This window comes from Schistocerca gregaria, chromosome 1, assembly GCF_023897955.1.
Source record: "Schistocerca gregaria isolate iqSchGreg1 chromosome 1, iqSchGreg1.2, whole genome shotgun sequence".
NCBI classification, from domain to species: domain Eukaryota; kingdom Metazoa; phylum Arthropoda; class Insecta; order Orthoptera; family Acrididae; genus Schistocerca; species Schistocerca gregaria.
The window spans coordinates 330,794,595-330,813,245 of record NC_064920.1 but is presented as its reverse complement, the minus strand read 5'-3'; the positions used below and the strand labels follow the sequence as shown (position 1 = coordinate 330,813,245).

At 43.5% G+C, this 18,651-nt stretch overlaps 1 protein-coding gene across 1 annotated transcript in view; it reads right to left on the bottom strand.

Annotated features, from left to right (window-relative positions):
- LOC126344078 (uncharacterized) overlaps positions 1–18,651 on the bottom strand; it is a 50,680-nt gene that overhangs the window by 19,594 nt on the left and 12,435 nt on the right. Inside the window, exon 2 of the mRNA XM_050001992.1 lies at positions 752–1,045. Within this exon, the coding sequence (XP_049857949.1) occupies positions 752–1,039 (288 nt within the window). The 5' untranslated portion in view covers positions 1,040–1,045. The remainder of the gene's footprint in view (positions 1–751; positions 1,046–18,651) is intronic.

Here is an 18,651-nt window from a genome sequence, read left to right as displayed (position 1 = left end):
TGTGCTGCGAATACATAGAAAGATAGATCCCTTAACATTTAGCTACAAAATAGCAGGTCAGCAACTGGAATCAGTTAATTACATAAATTATCTGGGAGTAGGCATTAGGAGTGATTTAAAATGGAATGATCATATAAAGTTGATCACCGGTAAAGTAGATGCCAGACTTAGATTCATTGGAAGAATCCTCAGGAAATGCAATCCGAAAACAAAGGAAGTAGGTTACAGTAAGCTTGTTCGCCCACTGCTTGAATACTGCTCAGCAGTGTGGGATCCGTACCAGATAGGGTTGATAGAAGAGATAGAGAAGATACAACGGAGAGCAGCGCGCTTCGTTACAGGATCATTTAGTAATCGCGAAAGCGTTACGGAGATGATAGATAAACTCCAGTGGAAGACTGTGCAGGAGAGACGCTCAGTAGCTCGGTACGGGCTTTTGTTAAAGTTTCGAGAACATACCTTCACCGAAGAGTCAAGCAGTATATTGCTCCCTCCTACATATATCTCGCGAAGAGACCATGAGGATAAAATCAGAGCGATTTGAGCCCACACAGAATCATACCGACAACCCTTCTTTTCACGAACAATACGAGACTGTAATAGAAGGGAGAACCGATAGAGGTACTCAGGGTACCATCCGCCACACACTGTGAGGTGGCTTGCGGAGTGTAGATGTAGATGTAGATAAAGTTGAGTAAAACTCCACGACTACGCCTGGTAGCTGACTAGTGAGGACAGAGCACGGAGTGACCTGCCGGCGGTGCCCGGCGGCGCCGCCGCCCTCGTCCGGCTGCAGCAGCGCGCAGATGCAGGCGGCGACGAGCGCGCCGTCCTGGCGGCGCTCGGCGAGCAGCGACCAGCCGTCGCGCAGGTCGTCCAGGGCGGGCATGTCGGCCGCGTCCGCGGGACCCGCCGTGAAGCCGAGCGCGGCGCACAGCGGCTCTCGCGGGTAGAACACTCGCCGAAGGAAGCTCTCCACGCGAGAGCAGTCGGCCGCGCCGCCGCGCACCACGCGGTACTCCAGCCCGGGGCCCACCATCTCCTCCTGCAGACCAGGCCGCCGTCGCTAACCACCAGCTGAGCTGGAACGGTACGTCAAAAAGAGCCCTCTCAGCGTTCGCTTCAAGGGTGAACATTTGGTCGATGCGGAGGCGATTAGAAACGAAAACAATATGGGATTACGAAAGGCCGAAAAAATAAATTTTAACACATTCAGTGTTATGTCCATACGCCATCGGGGCGCGCTTGTATTGGCCCGTGTGGACGGTACCACGGCTTTTGCAGGCACCGAAATGTGTTTTCCGGCACGCTACACGACTGACGACCGTGTGATACACGTAGTAGGTCATATATAGCCCATTAAATGCAGCAGCAGCTGATCTACATCAATTGTGCCTTTGTTAAATACACTGAAGAGCCAAAGAAACTGGTACACCTCCCTAATATCATGTAGGGTCCCAGGGAGCAAAAGACGTCGCACGGACTCGACTAATGTCTGAAATAGTGCTGGAGGGAATTGACACCACGAATCTTGCAGGGATGTCCATAACTCCGTAACAATACGACGGGGTGGAGATCTCTTCTGAACAGCGCGTTGCAAAGCATGCCAGATATGCTCAATAATCTTCATGTCTGGGAATTTGGTGGCCAGCGGAAGCGTTTAAACTCAGAAGAGTGTTCTTGGTGGCGCTCTGTAGCAATTCAGGAGGTGTGGGGTGTCGCATTGTCCTGCTGGAATTACCCAAGTCCGTCGGAACGCACAATGGACATGAATGGATGCAGGTGCAGCTGCGCACGCCCCACACCATCCATCACCTTGAAAAGTCCTTTGCTGTCATGGAGGGTCCATTGATTCATGAGGTTGTCACCATACACGTACAGGTCCATCCGCTCGAATACAATTTGACGCGAAACCAAGCAACATGTTTCCAATCGGCAACAGTCCAACGTCGGTTATCACTGGCTCAGGCGAGGCGTAAAGCTTTGTGTCCTCAAGTAGTCAAGGGTACACAAGGGACCTTCGGCTGCGAAAGCATATATCGAAGATGTTTCCTTGAATGGTTCACACAACGGACACGTGTTGATAGCCCAGCACTGAAATCTGCAGCAATTTGTGAAAGCGTTGCATTTCTGTCACGTTGAACGATTCTCCTCAGTCGTCGTTGGCCCTGCTCCTGCAGGATATTTTTCCGGCCGCAGTGATGTCGGAGATTTGATGTCCTACCGGATTCCTGATATTCACGGTGCACATGTGAAATGGTCGTGCGGTAAAAATCCACGTTTCATGGCTACTTTGGAGGTGCTGTGTCCCACAGTTCGTGCGCCGTCTATAACACCACATTCAAACTCACTTAAATGTTGACAACCTGCCATTGTATTAACAGTAACCGATCTAACAACTGTGCCAGACATTGTTGTCTAATATATCCCTAGCCGACTGCAGCGCTGTATTCTGCTTACATAAAAAAAAAGGAAACTAGCGAGCGGATGAGGAAAGGAAAAAGATGGCGGTACAAATATTGCAGTGTTGGACTTTGTGTAGCACAATGTTTTCAAGGAAGTAAATTATTATATAAATTATATGTAATCATCTTTTGTCATAAAATATTAAAAATATGCAGTTTTGAAGTTTTGTTTTACTTGAAATCTTTTTCAGCAAATGTAAAAATTTTTCTCTGCGGTGTTATTTAATGTCTGTGACAATGCTTATACTCAACCACTGATGCGAACATATGCTCTTATGTAAGCAGCACATTTACCGATCTATAAAGTCTGGGATTTAAAATGATGCTACATGTGTACCTCCAAGAAGCTTGACTTTTGTGTAATTACTCTTTAAATTAGCTAGAAAATCGGAAGTTCACCTATGTAGTTGAAGAGGAAAAAGAGTAATGTTGAGTGTGTTAATAACTTGTATATTTCATGCATAATATTTAAGTACTCCAACTATGAAGTCGAGCTAGCCAGTTTTACAATGTTTATTTTTGTAACTCCTCCATAATTTTGTCTTTCTATGATATTCTACTGTTTTGTTCAATATTTCTGTCACGTACATTTCTGTTTGTCACATGCTGAAGCTTGGAGCAGGATTTTCTACTGGACATATCAGTTTACCTTATTTTCCATTTGGTTATGAGGCTCAACAGCCTCATTACTTTCCATGTGCGAAGTTCCAGTGTACCCACTTGCATGAGATGTGACGTACCAGTCACTTTAATTCTCTCTTTGGACGTATTACCACGTATCAATATTATCCCTCGGGGGCAACGGAACTGGAAGTTTGGTCAGAAGCTGATAGTGGTCATGCAGGATCCAGCTGACGCAAGTGAGCACACCTGCTTAGCCACACCTCCAGCAGCTCTGTACCACTAGAGCCCAAGCCACTACAATATATGTGATCAAAAGTATCCGGACACCCCAAAAATCATACGTTTCTCATATTAGGCGCCACCTACTGTCAGGTACTGCATATCTGTTACCTCAGTAGTCAGACATCGCGAGAGAGCAGAATCGGGCACTCCGAGGAAATCATGCACTTAGAACGTGATCAGGTGATAGTGTGTCACTTGTGTCATACATCTGCACGCGAGATTTCCTTACTCCTAAACATCCCTAGGTCCACTGTCTCCGATGCGATAGTGAAGTGGAAACGTGAAGGGACACGTACACCACAAAAGCGTACAGGCCGAACAGTTGAAGAGGGTCATAATGTGTGATAGGCAGATATCTATCCAGATCATCACACAGGAATTCCCCATTTGGATCCACTGCAAGTACCAAGACTGTTATGCTGGAGGTGAGAAAACTTGGATTTCACGGTCGAGCGGCTGCTCATAAGCCACACATCGCGCCAGCAAATGCGAAACAAAGCCACGCTTGGTGTAAGGAGCGTAAACATTGGACAATTGAACAGTGGAAAAACGTTGTGTGGAGTGACGAATCACGGTTCGCAGTGTGGCGATCCGATGTCGGGGTGTGGGTATGGCGAGTGCCCGATGAACCTCATCTGCCAGCGTGTGTAGTGCCAACAGTAAAATTCGGAGGCGGTGGTGTTATGGTGTGTTCGTGTTTTTCATGGAGGGGGGCTTGCATCCATTGTTGTTTTGCTTGGCACTATCACAGCACAGGCCTACATTAATGTTTCAAGCATCTTCTTGCTTCCCACTGTTGAAGAGCAATTCGGGGACGACGATTGCATCTTTCAGCACGATCGAGCACCTGTTCATAATGCACGGCCTGTGGAGGAGTGGTTGCACGACAATAACATTCCTGTAATGGACTGCCCTGCACAGAATCCTGACCTGAATCCTATAGAACACCTTTGAGATTTTTCGGATGGCCGACTTCGTGCCAGGCCTCACCGACCAACATCGATACCTCTCCTCAGTGCAGCACTCCGTGAAGAATGGGCTCCCATTCCCCAAGAAACCTTGAACGTATGCCTGCGAGAGTAGAAGCTGTCATCGTGGCTAATGGTGGGCCAACACTGTACTGAATTCCAGCATTACCGATGGAGGGCGCCACGAACTTGTAAGTAATTTTCAGCCAAGTGTCCGAATACTTTTGATCAAATAGTTAAGGGTGGCCAACGGTAGACACATTACCCTCATGCAGTTGGCGCCTCCTCGCTATGTGTTGCTACTCACAAGCCATCTAGTCGTGGCTCTGACATTATCATTCGTGCATTTGGTCAGATAGCCTCCTCCTTGTTGACATTGTGCTAGTTGGATTCAGTTTCTTGCTGCATTATTCGCTATGAATCTTCATGTGCTTGGAAAGATAAAAGTTCAGTAGATCGTCTGTTTACTGTGTTAACTATTTCGTTAATCATTTCTGCCTCTGTCGAGCTATCCTACGATGACAGTTGCTACACTACTCTGTAGCCCACCTCTCCATACTGTTGTGTACGAAAACCATAGGAGAGTTTCTTTACGCCTGACTGGCGGCAACAAGTCTCAACGACAGAAGCGAGCCCTCCCGTAGGTTTAAACTAGAGCCCTATGACTGTCTCAGTAGAATGAGAAGTTTGTGGAACCTTTCTCTGTTCAGAAAGAACTAGGGACAATTGCCGTCCACACATTTTCAGCCTCTCTGGTAGGTTCAGGGGACCACGCACTTTAACAGGGTCCTGGGATGAACAGTTGCAACTATGTGGCCGAAGCGTTAATACCGTTTGTTCTAAATTCAGCACTGAGCGAGTCTTATGATTATTCGTACCATGGTGTTGACGTCGGCCATTCCAGCTTTGATTGTAACCTCCTTAGCTGGAGGGAACTCAAGTCTGCGAGCCTATCGAGTATCAATAGTCATCGTATCAAATGAATATTCCAAAATTCTTTCTAATTTGTTTCCCTGGATTCTCTATGTGAGTGGGTGTCTGTAAATTCATTCTAGAGGAATTTTCTGCTCTGAATTACCCTGCTAAATTAACAAAAGCGCCCTGTTTTGTAGATTAGTAAGGTATTAACGTAATGTAAGATTTTCTAAGTTTTACATAATTTTGTCTAATCTTCGTAGCGAACTTTGTAATAAATAGCAGCATTTATGAACGTAGGTTAACTGCCATTTAAGATTAGTCCACCTCACTTTTCCTTCAGAGAGTCCTGGTATGATATTAGCAATCTGTCAAACAGAACTCAAGCCGAATGAAAGTATACAGCTTCTTCACTGCAAGGTCGTGCCGGATCGTAGCATATCCATTGCATTTGTTTGTTGTCTTTCCTTTTGTCGTATCAGTCAGAAATTGTAGGGCTTAGAGATTTTGTCGTAGCAGGTCAGGATGCTGTTCTATCCTTGCACATACAGTGGATTGTTTATCCTCCCACGACGTGAGATATGGAAGTGAAACTTTTCCCAGTCTGCCAACTTAATTAGATTTCCTCCTATTATCGTGATAACAAAACTCACAATTGACCAATTAGGCGTACTTTATTATCAGTCGTAACTAAGGACGAAATTAAGATGCCCCCTTTTCGTGTAGCGAGTCTGCTTCAATCAGCAACGAGAAATGCGAAGCCTTACGTTAGGTCAAATTAATATACCCCCTTTCAACATTTTGGATATTATCACGCTTCTTACTTTCCATGCATGTTAAGAGAAACTTAAGAAAAAATTTGCAATATACCTTTTGATTAGTTTTATCTAAATTTGTTTCTGTATTTTCTGTGCTATCTTATGTTGGTTTTCTTTATTACTCTTTCTAGAAATTACTATGACATGGTAACATCTTGTGTTGATTATATGACTCTCGTTTAGAGTTGTTTGCATGTAAAAAGGAGCGATAATTAGGTGCTCAGTTTCTCCTTAGTTTACATTCACAGTTAAAGAGACATGTCTCAGAGACGTGGAAGGTAAATATAAATGTATGATCGGATTTACCTGAACAGATTTGGCCCATCTCTTGAAGTTTAGAGATCGATTACACACTGCTGCCAAACAATTCGTGTCTTTATAAAAAAATGCACGTTTTTGAGTTCTTAACAGACATTTTGACTGAAATATAAGTAAATGAACGTAGCTGAGTTATGTGGACGTGCTCTGTCTGTTTTTGAGTTCTTAACAGACATTTTGACTGAAATATAAGTAAATGAACGTAGCTAAGTTATGTGGACGTGCTCTGTCTGTTCTTTCGGAAATAGACGGAGCGCTGACGAAGGAGGAAAAGACCTACACTTCGAACAGCATGGAATAACTGCCCAAACAGCCGGCCGAACCTCGTAGCACATTCACACGATATTCACGTCTGTCAGAATTTTTAGCAGAGATCAGTATGATCACGGCCCTATCTGGCCACACAGGTCCCCTGATTTGTCAGCTTGGGATTACTTTGTGTGGGGAGCCTCCAGGTCTAAGGTGTATCGCAACAACCCTCATAGTCTTCAAGAACTGAAACAGAACATTTCGGATGAGATTGCACCAATTTCAACAGGCCAGCTTCGATTCGCCTTCAGAAACTTTCTGACCAAGGCCCAAAAGTGCCAACAGATGAATCGTAATCACTGTCGGTATCTGCTGTAGTCAGTTTAGTACTGTATATGCTGTCCTCTGCTGTATTTCTTTATAGCATGGACTTTTGTTCTCCGGGCCACTTTTATTTACCCCATCCTTTATGTAGTGTATATTGAAGGTGGAAAGGGGAGGAAGGAAAGGGAAGGGAAGGGATTATAGATGTCAACTGCATCGGAATATTTTACGGAATAGCGGTGACGAGTGAAAATAATGTATGAAAGCCCATACTGTAGGGGCAGAACCAATTTTTAAGATGAAATAACTGACTCAAGAGAAACAGCAAGAAGTTATTTAAGCTGAAATACAGGAAAAATCGTGCATTGTTGATTATAGTTCTTCTCGTGTTGCTGCTGTGTTAGTGATTCGACTATCACATTATTAGTATGCGAAGTGGGGCCTTTATGGTTTTGCGATGCTCCAAAACTACACAAGGCGAGGCTAGGAGGTTTCCTCTCAAAATTCCGATCCGTTTCTTTTTCTTGTTCTTATTGTGATGTCTGTGAAACATCCCCTTAGAAAAATTTTATAAATGACTGTGCTAATAAACCTCTTACGTTATTTGATTTTCAAGCAGCTGAGCAAAACTGATCGTACTCAGACATTTCTCTCTTTACTTATTCTGATCATCACTAAACTGACACATAATTTTTTTAGCGCAACGCAGTCTGACTTTCAGTAATCCCTACAAAAGAATGGCCCTGACTAACAATAACCTATAACTTTCATGAATGACTTACCTCAAAAAAATCTATGTTACTCAAACTACTGCAATAGAGCGTGCGCCAATACTGCCAGCTGAATAAAAGATTCTAACTACTGAAGGCACTAACTACTGATAGGCATAGTTAGCAAATGAAAGATTTTGATAGAGAACAAACAATGTATTTACCTTAATAATGTTCAATAGTTCATGACAAATTTACTCTTTCTGATGGACACACGTCCAGATCGTCCGCTCTCAAAATCCTGCGATCTGTCTCCCACATCCACCACTACTGGCGGCTCACCTCCAACTGCGCAACGCTACGCGCTGTTCACATCCAACTACCCAACACTACAATAGCAAATATTCCAACAATGCCAACCAGCCACAGACTGCATACTGCACAGTCAGTGATTTTCATACAGAGAGCTATGTGATGTTACCAACATAAAAACTTAAACAGCCTATTTACATCTGTAGATTATTCAGTTATGAAAGACGCAAGAACCTAATTTTTAGTCTCCTTATTTTTTCTGTGTCACATACCACAGTGACAGGTAATTTGTTTTTTTCCTTTTAATCGTAATTACCATTAATATCAACATACTGATTAAGTATTCCTATAAGACGGAGCATGATCGTCCAGCTGTCTCAAACATGTTGAAGTGAAACAATCAAGCTAATTAACAGTTCTGAAGAAATAATGGAGTACACATATGTCACTCAAGCGATTTATGCAACTATTTGTATCACTCATTTTGTATATTATCTAGAATGTCGTATTTTTGAGGTGGTATTACTTGTCTGTATTACAGGCAGGAAGTAAATGATACGCAAGTTGCAGGAAAGGCAAGCGGAAGCAAAACAAGCTCTCCCGTGACTTCAATTAAGGCTCATTATGCAGTTCTTGTGCCCTCATAACTCAGTCCTTCAAGAGACTGGGCCACGCCTCAGACAAGGCTGCCGAACACACACACACACACACACACACACACACACACACCTATGATCTTTGCTTGCTTAAGCACGTGTGTGCGTACTTTGAATGCAGCATTACAAGGGAAACAGCCCGTGCCTGTTATCATATCATGTGATTTTACGAAACAATTCGTCCCCTTATCGCGCTCAACAAATTATCAGGCCGATAAATGATGCTGTGTATTTAACGACCTGCCTGTTGGCACTGTGTTTTGAGAAAAAAGTTGAGTAAGAGGTCGCTGCGACTCCCCCATTTTGTGCTATCATCTTCATTTTTTGATACTTTCGATGTCTTGATACTTCTAATAGCTCTTCGATTACTTATTTTCCTTTCCCAGCATTTTTCCTTCAACTATGTCTGTCAAAAGCTTATGAGTTTCAATAAACACCCAAAAAGGTTTATTTGCCTTTTTTATCAGTTGGTATGACCATTGTTTGCTCATTGACCTCCTTGGACATTTTCACAGACTTTTTTTTTGTGTCTCGCTAGTCCTCGTTACCTTTCTCCAAAGCCACATTTACAATGCTTCCAAGTGCTTTCTACTTTCAACAGTGTCCATCTTTCACAGACACATGGAAGCATACTACAGATAAAGGTCTTGATAAATCTCTGTTTACTTTTTTCCCCTCCCCCAGTAACGATTGTTCAGTAGCAACACAGAAAGCGTATTTCGCTATTGCAGTTATTTTTCTGGCTTCCACGTTGCATCTGCTGTCTTCTGTAACTAAGCTGCCAAAATAACTTCATCTTTCTTTGGTGCTTCCAGTTTTCCAGTACTTCTTCACTTTCTCCTCCTGTTGTCTTTTAATTTCCTGTGTTCATGTTGTACCAGATGTCTTATTTTCTTTTACTGTCCTGAAAACGTTCTAAATTTAGTATTTCATTCTTTAAAAAGTTTTCTTCTATTATTTCCGATTTTTTGATATTATTTCTTTTGTTACTTCTGTAACCCATCCTATTTTTCATTTCTTTTTTCAGACACACAATAATAATTTCGGTAACCTGTTGTCTTTTGTTCGCTACTATTTCTTATATTTCATTGGTAGATCTCCTCATTACTTTCATTTTCTAACCAACTGTAGTTTTTATTACAGATTTTCCAATGTCAATATTTGTTGTTGTTGTGGTCTTCAGTCCTGGAACAGGTTTGATGCAGCTCTCCATGCTACTCTATCCTGTGCAAGCTTCTTCATCCCCCAGTACCTACTCCAACCTACATCCTTCTGAATCTGCGTAGTGTACTCATCTCTTGGTCTCCCTCTACTATTTTTACCCTCTACGCTTCCCTCCAACACCAAATTGGTGATCCCTTGATGCCTCAGAACATGTCCTACCAACCGATCCCGTCTTCTAGTCAAGTTGTGTCACAAATTACTCTTCTCCCCAATTATACTCAATACCTCCTCATTAGTTATGTGATCTACCCATCTAATCTTCAGCATTCTTCTGTAGCACCACACTTTGAAAGCTTCTATTCTCTTCTTGTCCAAACTATTTATCGTCCATGTTTCACTTCCATACATGGCTGCACTCCATACAAATACTTTCAGAAACGACTTCCTTACACTTAAATCTATACTCGCTGTTAACAAATTTCTATTTTTCAGAAACGCTTTCCTTGCCATGCCAGTCTACATTTTACATCTTCTCTACTTCGACCATCATCAGTTATTTTGCTCCCCAAATAGCAAAACTCCGTTACTACTTTAAGTGTCTCATTCCCTAATCTAATTCCCTCAGCATCACCCGACATAATTCGACATTCCATCATCCTCGTTTTGCTTTTGTTGATGTTCATCTTATATCCTTCTTTCAAGACACTGTCCATTCTGTTCAACTGCTCTTCCAGGTCCTTTGCTATCACCGGCAGAATTACATTGTCATCGGCGAACCTCAAAGTTTTTATTTCTTCCCCGTGGATTTTAATGCCTACTCCGAATTTTTCTTTTGTTTCCTTTACTACTTGTTCAACATTCAGATTAAATAACATCGGGGAAAGGCTACAACCCTGTATCACTCCCTTCCCAACCACTGCTTCTCTTTCATGCCCCTCGACTCATATAACTGTCATCTGGTTTCTCTACAAACTGTAAATGGTCTCTTGCTCCCTGTGTTTTACTCCTTTCACCTTCAGAATTTGAAAGAGAGTATTCCAGTCAACATTATCAAAAGCTTTCTCTAAGTATTTGATATGCCTGGCCAGCTTATAGTTCACTGCTAAGCACTCACATATAAAAGTTTGGTCTTACGACTGTGGTATAATGTTTCAGTTTCGTATTTCTAGAGACGCATTTCTTGTAGCTACTGGATTATTTTAGTTAAACAATACGCTGTTTCCATATCACTGACTCACATATCTCTTGCAGTTGTTTCTAGTTCAATTTATATATACGCTGGTCAGAAATTCAATGAAGCACCTTGTAGTAGGCCAAATATGGGCATGAACTGATATAGAAAGAGACTACGGCATCATATTTTGTAGGTGGCAACATGTGGGCTACGTAGAAAATGTATGGATAAAACAAATGAGACAACTTTTCTTGTGCTCTGTCCTTTATTTTCCTTACATATGGGAATTTTATCGGTTGCCTGATAAACACAGCAACGGCTTTAGGATGAACAATTAGAGGCAGAGGGATCGCAAGAAAAAGTCCCACAAAAAGTGAGTTGTGAAACGTATGGTATCTCCTAAGTAACAATGCAGTTCAACGCTTTCCCAGCAGATAAGAAGGAAGTGACGTGTGAAAAAAGTGGGGGTCTTACACTGCTGACCGGATGAAACGTCGTTTGAGGCCACGTGAGCGTTGTCTGCTGTGAGCAGCTGCACGACGAGCTGCCGATGCCTCACTGTAGTTTACTCGTTACTTGACAAACAGCCGGCCGCGGTGGTCTCGCGGTTCTAGGCGCTCAGTCCGGAACCGCGCGACTGCTACGGTCGCAGGTTCGAATCCTGCCTTGGGCATGGATGTGTGAGATGTCCTTATGTTAGTTAGGTTTAATTAGTTCTAAGTTCTAGGCGACTGATGACCACAGATGTTAAGTCGCATAGTGCTCAGAGCCATTTGAACCAATGTGAACTTGACAAACTTAGCGAAGTTACCGAACAGTCGTTGGAGGGAAGAACTCTATTTGCACATGGTAACTAATATTCTTATCGCAAAGCCATAAAGACTGCGTGTAGCCAAAATTCAAGTCAGGACGATGAACTCAAAAAATGGGTAGCTTCTTTAAATTGTTCGTTTATTACATAATTGATTCGCCTCGATGGACAATGAATCTACCAGCTTCAGTACAGATGCACAGCTACGTTCGGCCTCATACGGGAATCTCAAAGTAGGGAGCATGGAGGACATGGACGGAGACTGTGGATAGGTGGAGAGAGGTAGGTGGGCAAGTGCGTCGGCTGGAGGCCAGTCGAGGTATTCACCGCAGGTGTGAGAAACGCTTTATTTGGATGGCGCAGTGGTTAACGCAACATTTTTTTTTTAAAAATGTCACCATTTGACTGTTACTTGTTCATTTATTTTACAGAATCATGATTTCGGTTTGGTAGCCTTTCTCAAGTGCATATTGAAATGTTAAAATATGCCTAACTAGTCTGTGGCGATAACATATCACAGACAGGTCAGACATACACAGGTTGGAACTTAAATAGTGGCAACACTGCTTTGGAGACTCTATGCAAGGGAATTTACTATTGCCGCTGATAGCACACGTTGCTGACATTTCTATCTTACCTCCGAGCAAATGGACTCGCCCGTCCCACGTCACAGGCGTGCACACAGTCGAGGGACACTCAGTCACTTGTGACGGAGCGGTCTAACGTAACGGTGTCACAATGTTTTAGAAACAGGAACAACGGAGTTGGATCAAGATTGAATGTGCCAGAGGTCGTACTGCACGACAGTGTAAATCAAGGTCTTCAAGAGGGGTGTGGGGAATCGGCATTGTCGTACAGAACAGTGGCACTTTGGGCAAAGCCTTCAACGAAGGTCGGAGAGCTGTGGCAGACATGCATCAGCCAGGTCGTCCTCGTGTCTCTGAAGAAAACATGCTGTTGCTGCGTTAGTGGTCAGTGATCGCCCACGAAACCGGATTAGCTCATACGACTGTGCTTCGCATCCTGATTGGACGCCTGGATGGGTTCCGCATGGTTTCACAGAAATGCAGAAATGGATGCGTAACGACGCTGCTCAGACGAAGGCCTTATCGTAACACTGGATGAGACATGGGCCGCATCGTACGAGCCAAAACTGTAACGCCAATCCAAGGAATGGCGTCATTATGGGTGGCCGCGAAGGTCGAAAGTGCGTCAGAGCCCCACTGTGGTGAAAGTTATGGTGATTCTCGTGTACGACTGTGATGGTGTTATTCTAACGCATTACGTCCCTCCACGGCAGACCGTCAGTATTACTTTTCGTAGTCCGCCCCCCGGTAGCTGAGTGGTCAGCGCGACAGAATGTCAATCCTAAGCGACCGAGTTCGATTCCCAGCTGCGTGTTGTGTTGGCTTAATCATCATCACTTCATCCCCATCGACGCGCAAGTCGCCGAAGTAGCGTCAAATCGAAAGACTTGCACCCGGCGAACGGTCTACCTCACGGGAGGCCCTAGTCACACGACATTTTTTTTCATTACTGTTCGTTTGTGGAGCATCACCTGCGAGCGACTTTGCGAAAGAAGCGGCGACCCTTTCTGCGCATACAGCGCCAGCTGTGGCTGCTCTGTTCGGTCGATGGGACTGGGAAGTACTGTACCATCCACCATACTCCCCGGACTTAAGTCCTTGTGACTTTGATTCGACTCCGAAGATGAAGGAACCACTTCGTGGCATTCGATTCAGAACTGTTGCAGAGTTGCGACTCGCAGTAGACCGCTCCATTAACACCATCAACAGAACACGCTCTGCTAACAGTGTCTAGTCTTCCGCATCGCTGGCAACGGGTTCTACACAACGCTGGTGAGTACTTTGAATGACAGCATCATGTGCAAACTTGTAACTCTTTTGTATCGGTTTGAATAAAAAGTTGTCATTATTTAAGTTTTAACTCTCGTATTGTAACATTTGAATATGCACTTGAGAATGGCTACTAATCCGAAATCATGAATGTAAAAAGTAAATGAACAATTAACATTCAAACGAAGGAAATTTTTTTGAAAAAATTCTACATGACTGTTGCCCCCAACGAAGGAAAGATCGCTAACGGAACTGCCTGGTACACAAGAGATTCTGGGTTCGAATACCGGTCCGGCAAATATTTTTACTCGTTAGCGCTGATTTTGCATACAGTCCCTATGCAACTGACATCAATAGTTGCTTCCCTTCCCTGTCTTTTCTCTCTCCTACCACTTCAATGTACATAATACATTCTTTCACCGTTCATTATGGATAACTTTTTCACAGTTGTCTCTGGCTCTCAATTAAATAAATTATGCAACTAAATTTTGATTAAAAGTCATTTTATGTCAGTTTTCTGCGACGATACTGAATTACTTTAATTGAAATAAAATAAGTAGTCGTAAGTAATACCAGTTGCCTGAAAACATTTTGTAAGTCTTACGGAACACAAGAGAGTAAGATTCAAATGGCTCTGAGCACTCTGGGACTTAACATCTGAGGTCATTAGTCCGCTAGAACTTAGAACTACATAAACCTAACTAACCTAAGGACATAACACACATCCATTCCCGAGGCAGGATTCGAACCTGCGAGCATAGCGGTCGCGCGGTTCCAGACTGAAGCGCCTAGAACCGCTCGGCCACAAGGTCCGGCGATGTATTCCTGTCTGTACGTGAATACAGATCTAAAATGTCCTAAAAATGTCAGAAACATATTTTAAATGAAAATGCCCCACCCCTTATGACAACATTTCTCGGCGTCTTGTGACAATATTCTGAAAATATGCACCGACAATATTCTGAAAATATGCACCATAATATTCCCCACTCTGTTCTGAAAATATATACCAGCCGTCAACCTGGACTTTAGAAGATCCAGCAGAGAAGACTGGGTAGTTCTAAGGACATTAGGCTGAAGTCCTAAGGATGCAAGAGGGTAAGTAGCCTTGCACCCAAGCAGGATTGTGAATCACGTTGTGACTTCTTCAAGAACCCCACAGGACAAAGCACACACAACACAAAGCACACGCTACCCATATTAAACATGAATTCCCTACTCTACAGACATCTAGGCCTGATCAGACCGTATTTCCGCAGCCATTTAGTGTCGAGGAAATAACAACGGCCATCCAAGAAGCTAAGAGGGAGACGCAAGAGGGTCTAGTGATGTCCTTAGGTTAGTTAGGTTTAACTAGTTCTAAGTTCTAGGGGACTGATGACCTCAGAAGTTAAGTCCCACATCCGAGTTCCTCCCGAACTGTGGTAAATATAACAAAAAATTGCTAGCAGTGTTCTTTACTGACAGCATGAAGAGAGGGAGAATCCCGAGAGGAATGAAAGTGTCTAACGTCATCGCTGTCCTTAAGCCAAGAAAACAAAGCAACGAGTCGAAAAGTTACCCCCCCCCCCCTCCCCCAATAGCCCTTCTGAGCTCAGTATACAAGCTTCTTGAAAGAGCCATCTACAAATGAATCTCGGCTATAATGCATAAGAAAATTCCGATTGAACGAGATGGTTTTCGCCAAGAAAGAAGCTGTACAGACGAGATAATGTCACTTACGACGTACATAGGAGCAGGTTTCAAAAGACTTTAAAAACGTTAACTCCATCTATATTATGGAGACGTGGTTTTCTCTACAAACTGATTCATACAATCCCATGAATAGAAAGTGTCCAATGTATTAATAGGATGCTCGCAAGAAGGGCATTATAGGTCATACTGAGCAATAGGATAAGCCCTTCAAAGGCGCTAACTGATTGAATTTCTCAGGGATTTTTCTCAGGGATTTGTACTCGCTCGACTATTGTTTGATCTGTACATCTACGATATACCTAAAACTAGATATCTTAAGTTTTGTGAGTAGCCTGTTTGCATGTTGGCAGCGCTCTAGACTGTTTTAATAAAGATATACTAAGATGGTATCTGTTCTTTCGGACATGTCCGAAAGAATATATATATATATAGTTCAGGCTCACCGGCCACTTGGTTATCTTCTTCTGTGCGAATGCACAAACAGTGCCCGAACTCTTACGGGAATCTGCAACGCGGCGTGAGCAATGAGAGTGTAATGAGCGGGGGCACTACGAATGTAGTGCGGGACAATACGTTGAGAATGTGAGTTTCGCGGGAGGCGTGCCAGAGATAAATTCCTGCAGTCGCGCTCTCCTCTATGTTCTCGGTGGCGCAGATGGATAGAACGTCTGCCATGTAAGCAGGAGATATCGGGTTCGAGTCCCGGTCAGGGCACGCATTTTCCTCTGTCACCGTTGACGTACGTCAACGCCTGTAAGCAGCTAAGGGTGTTCATTTCATTTAGTTGTAATGTACCAATAAAGCTGACAGCGCACTGCGCCCTCGGCAAGAGACTCTGTGTTTGGACAGGCTGGCAGTTAGCGAGTGGACATGTTTTTTCTTATTGGAGACTCTGTGTTGATGGAACATGTATTGTAAAGTGAGACGCAGGGAAATGTAAAATGAGGATGGATGTTGTTAGTAATGTTTGGGGGGTGGAATTATTGACAACTATATAATTTTTGGAACTCGGTGTCACATGAATAAGGTAAAATTTTCTAAATACATTGTTTGCTCTTCAACAAAATCTTTCTTTTGCTAACCATGTGCCTCCTAGTAGTTAGAGTCTATAGTAGTTAGAATCTTTTTATTTACCTGGCTCTAGTAGCTGCTTTCTGTAGTTGCTGTAGTTCGTGTTACTCTGTGAGGTAAGTGACTTATAAAAAAAAATGGTGGTCGTGAGTGAAATGAGTTTAGGCAATTAACAAAGTTGAAGATGTTTCATATTTCTTTAATTTCATATTTTTAGGATTTTGATTATTGTTAGCAGTTCTTTCAATTCAGGGCCATTCTTTTGTGTTAATTCCTGGATGTCACGTTGTCACTGTATAGCAGTCAGATTGCGTTGGTCTTGTATATTGTGGGTAATACATGATTAGGTTAGGCTTGAGATGAGTTTGTCACGGAAAATTCTGTAGGTCAGTGTTTAAATGATAAAAATAAGTAAAGACATAGTTTCAGTTTGAATACGCTGATGACCGGGTGCTGATAGTGGAACTCCGAAATTTTGAAGAAACGGAAGCCATTTTAACATATGATCTTGCGATAATGGTAACATGTTTTTGGAGATGGAGAATGAAGCCAAACTACACCAAGAAACTTCCTATCATTTGTGCAAGAGAGGCGAACTGGCAGCTCTAAATCTATTTTGGCGACAGGCAACTTCACCACAGTCAGCACCCAAAACATCTAGGGGTTACATTGGATGTGACACTGTCCTACAAGAAGTATGTGAAAAACCCAGTTGCGAAGATACGAACTGGGAACACTATCCTACGCAAGCTATGGGGAACAACCTCACTCCCCTACCGAAACTCTGCGTACTTCAGTACTTGGTTAGTCTACTCTTCTGCGAATATGGTACTCCTGTAAGGCTCAATAGTGCATAAACACAAACTCTCGACGCTGAACTGAACAACACAAAGAGGATTATGGGCGGAACACCAACAAGAGGGAGGCCACAACGTTGGGATAGTGGGATCGCTGATTGACTTTATACACCTTTAGTAGGCCATTAAAACAACATAATGTGGAAGTACATCAAAAAAGGTTTTGCATCACCTCGGTTCCGAGAGTTCCGGAACCTGTACAGAAAGTTGGAATAAAGATCAACATAAACATCATTTATGCCCTTTTTATTGCTCATGAAAACCATACATTGCATGTTGTACCGCCATACAGAGGTACCTTCAGAGTTGGTGGTCCAGACTGCTGAACACACCAGTACCTCTAAAACCCAGTAGCACGTCCTCTTCCATTGATGCATGCCTGTATTCGTCGCTCATACAAGTTCATCAAGGTACCGTTGGTCCAGATTGTACCACTCCTCAATGACGATTCAGCTTAGATCACTCAGAGTATTTGGTGGATCACGACGTTCATAAACAACCCTTTTCAATCTATCCCAGGCATGTTAGATAGGATTAATGTCTGGAGAACATACTGGCCACTCTAGTCGAGCGATGTCGTTATCTTGAAGGAAATTATTCACAAGATGCGCACGATGGGGGAGCGAATTATTGTAGTCCATGAGGATGAATGCCTCGCCAATATGCTGCCGATATGGTTGCACTATCGGTTGGAGGATAGAATACACGTATCGTACAGCCGTTAGGGCGCCTTCCATGACTATCAGCGGCGTAAGTCGGCCCCACATAATGCTACCCCAAAACAGCAGGGAACCTCCACCTTGCTGCACTCGCTGGACAGTGTGTCTAAGGCGTTCAGCCTGAAGGGTTGCCTGCAAACACGTCTCAGACGATTGTCTGGTTGAAGGCATCTGCGCCACTCATCAGTGAAGAGAACGTGATGCCAGTCCTGAGTGATACAGTCGGCAAGGTGTTGGACCAATCTACACTCCTGGAAATTGAAATAAGAACACCGTGAATTCATTGTCCCAGGAAGGGGAAACTTTATTGACACATTCCTGGGGTCAGATACATCACATGATCACACTGACAGAACCACAGGCACATAGACACAGGCAACAGAGCATGCACAATGTCGGCACTAGTACAGTGTATATCCACCTTTCGCAGCAATGCAGGCTGCTATTCTCCCATGGAGACGATCATAGAGATGCTGGATGTAGTCCTGTGGAACGGGTTGCCATGCCATTTCCACCTGGCGCATCAGTTGGACCAGCGTTCGTGCTAGACGTGCAGACAGCGTGACATGACGCTTCATCCAGTACCAAACATGCTCAATGGGGGACAGATCCGGAGATCTTGCTGGCCAGGGTAGTTGACTTACACCTTCTAGAGCACGTTGG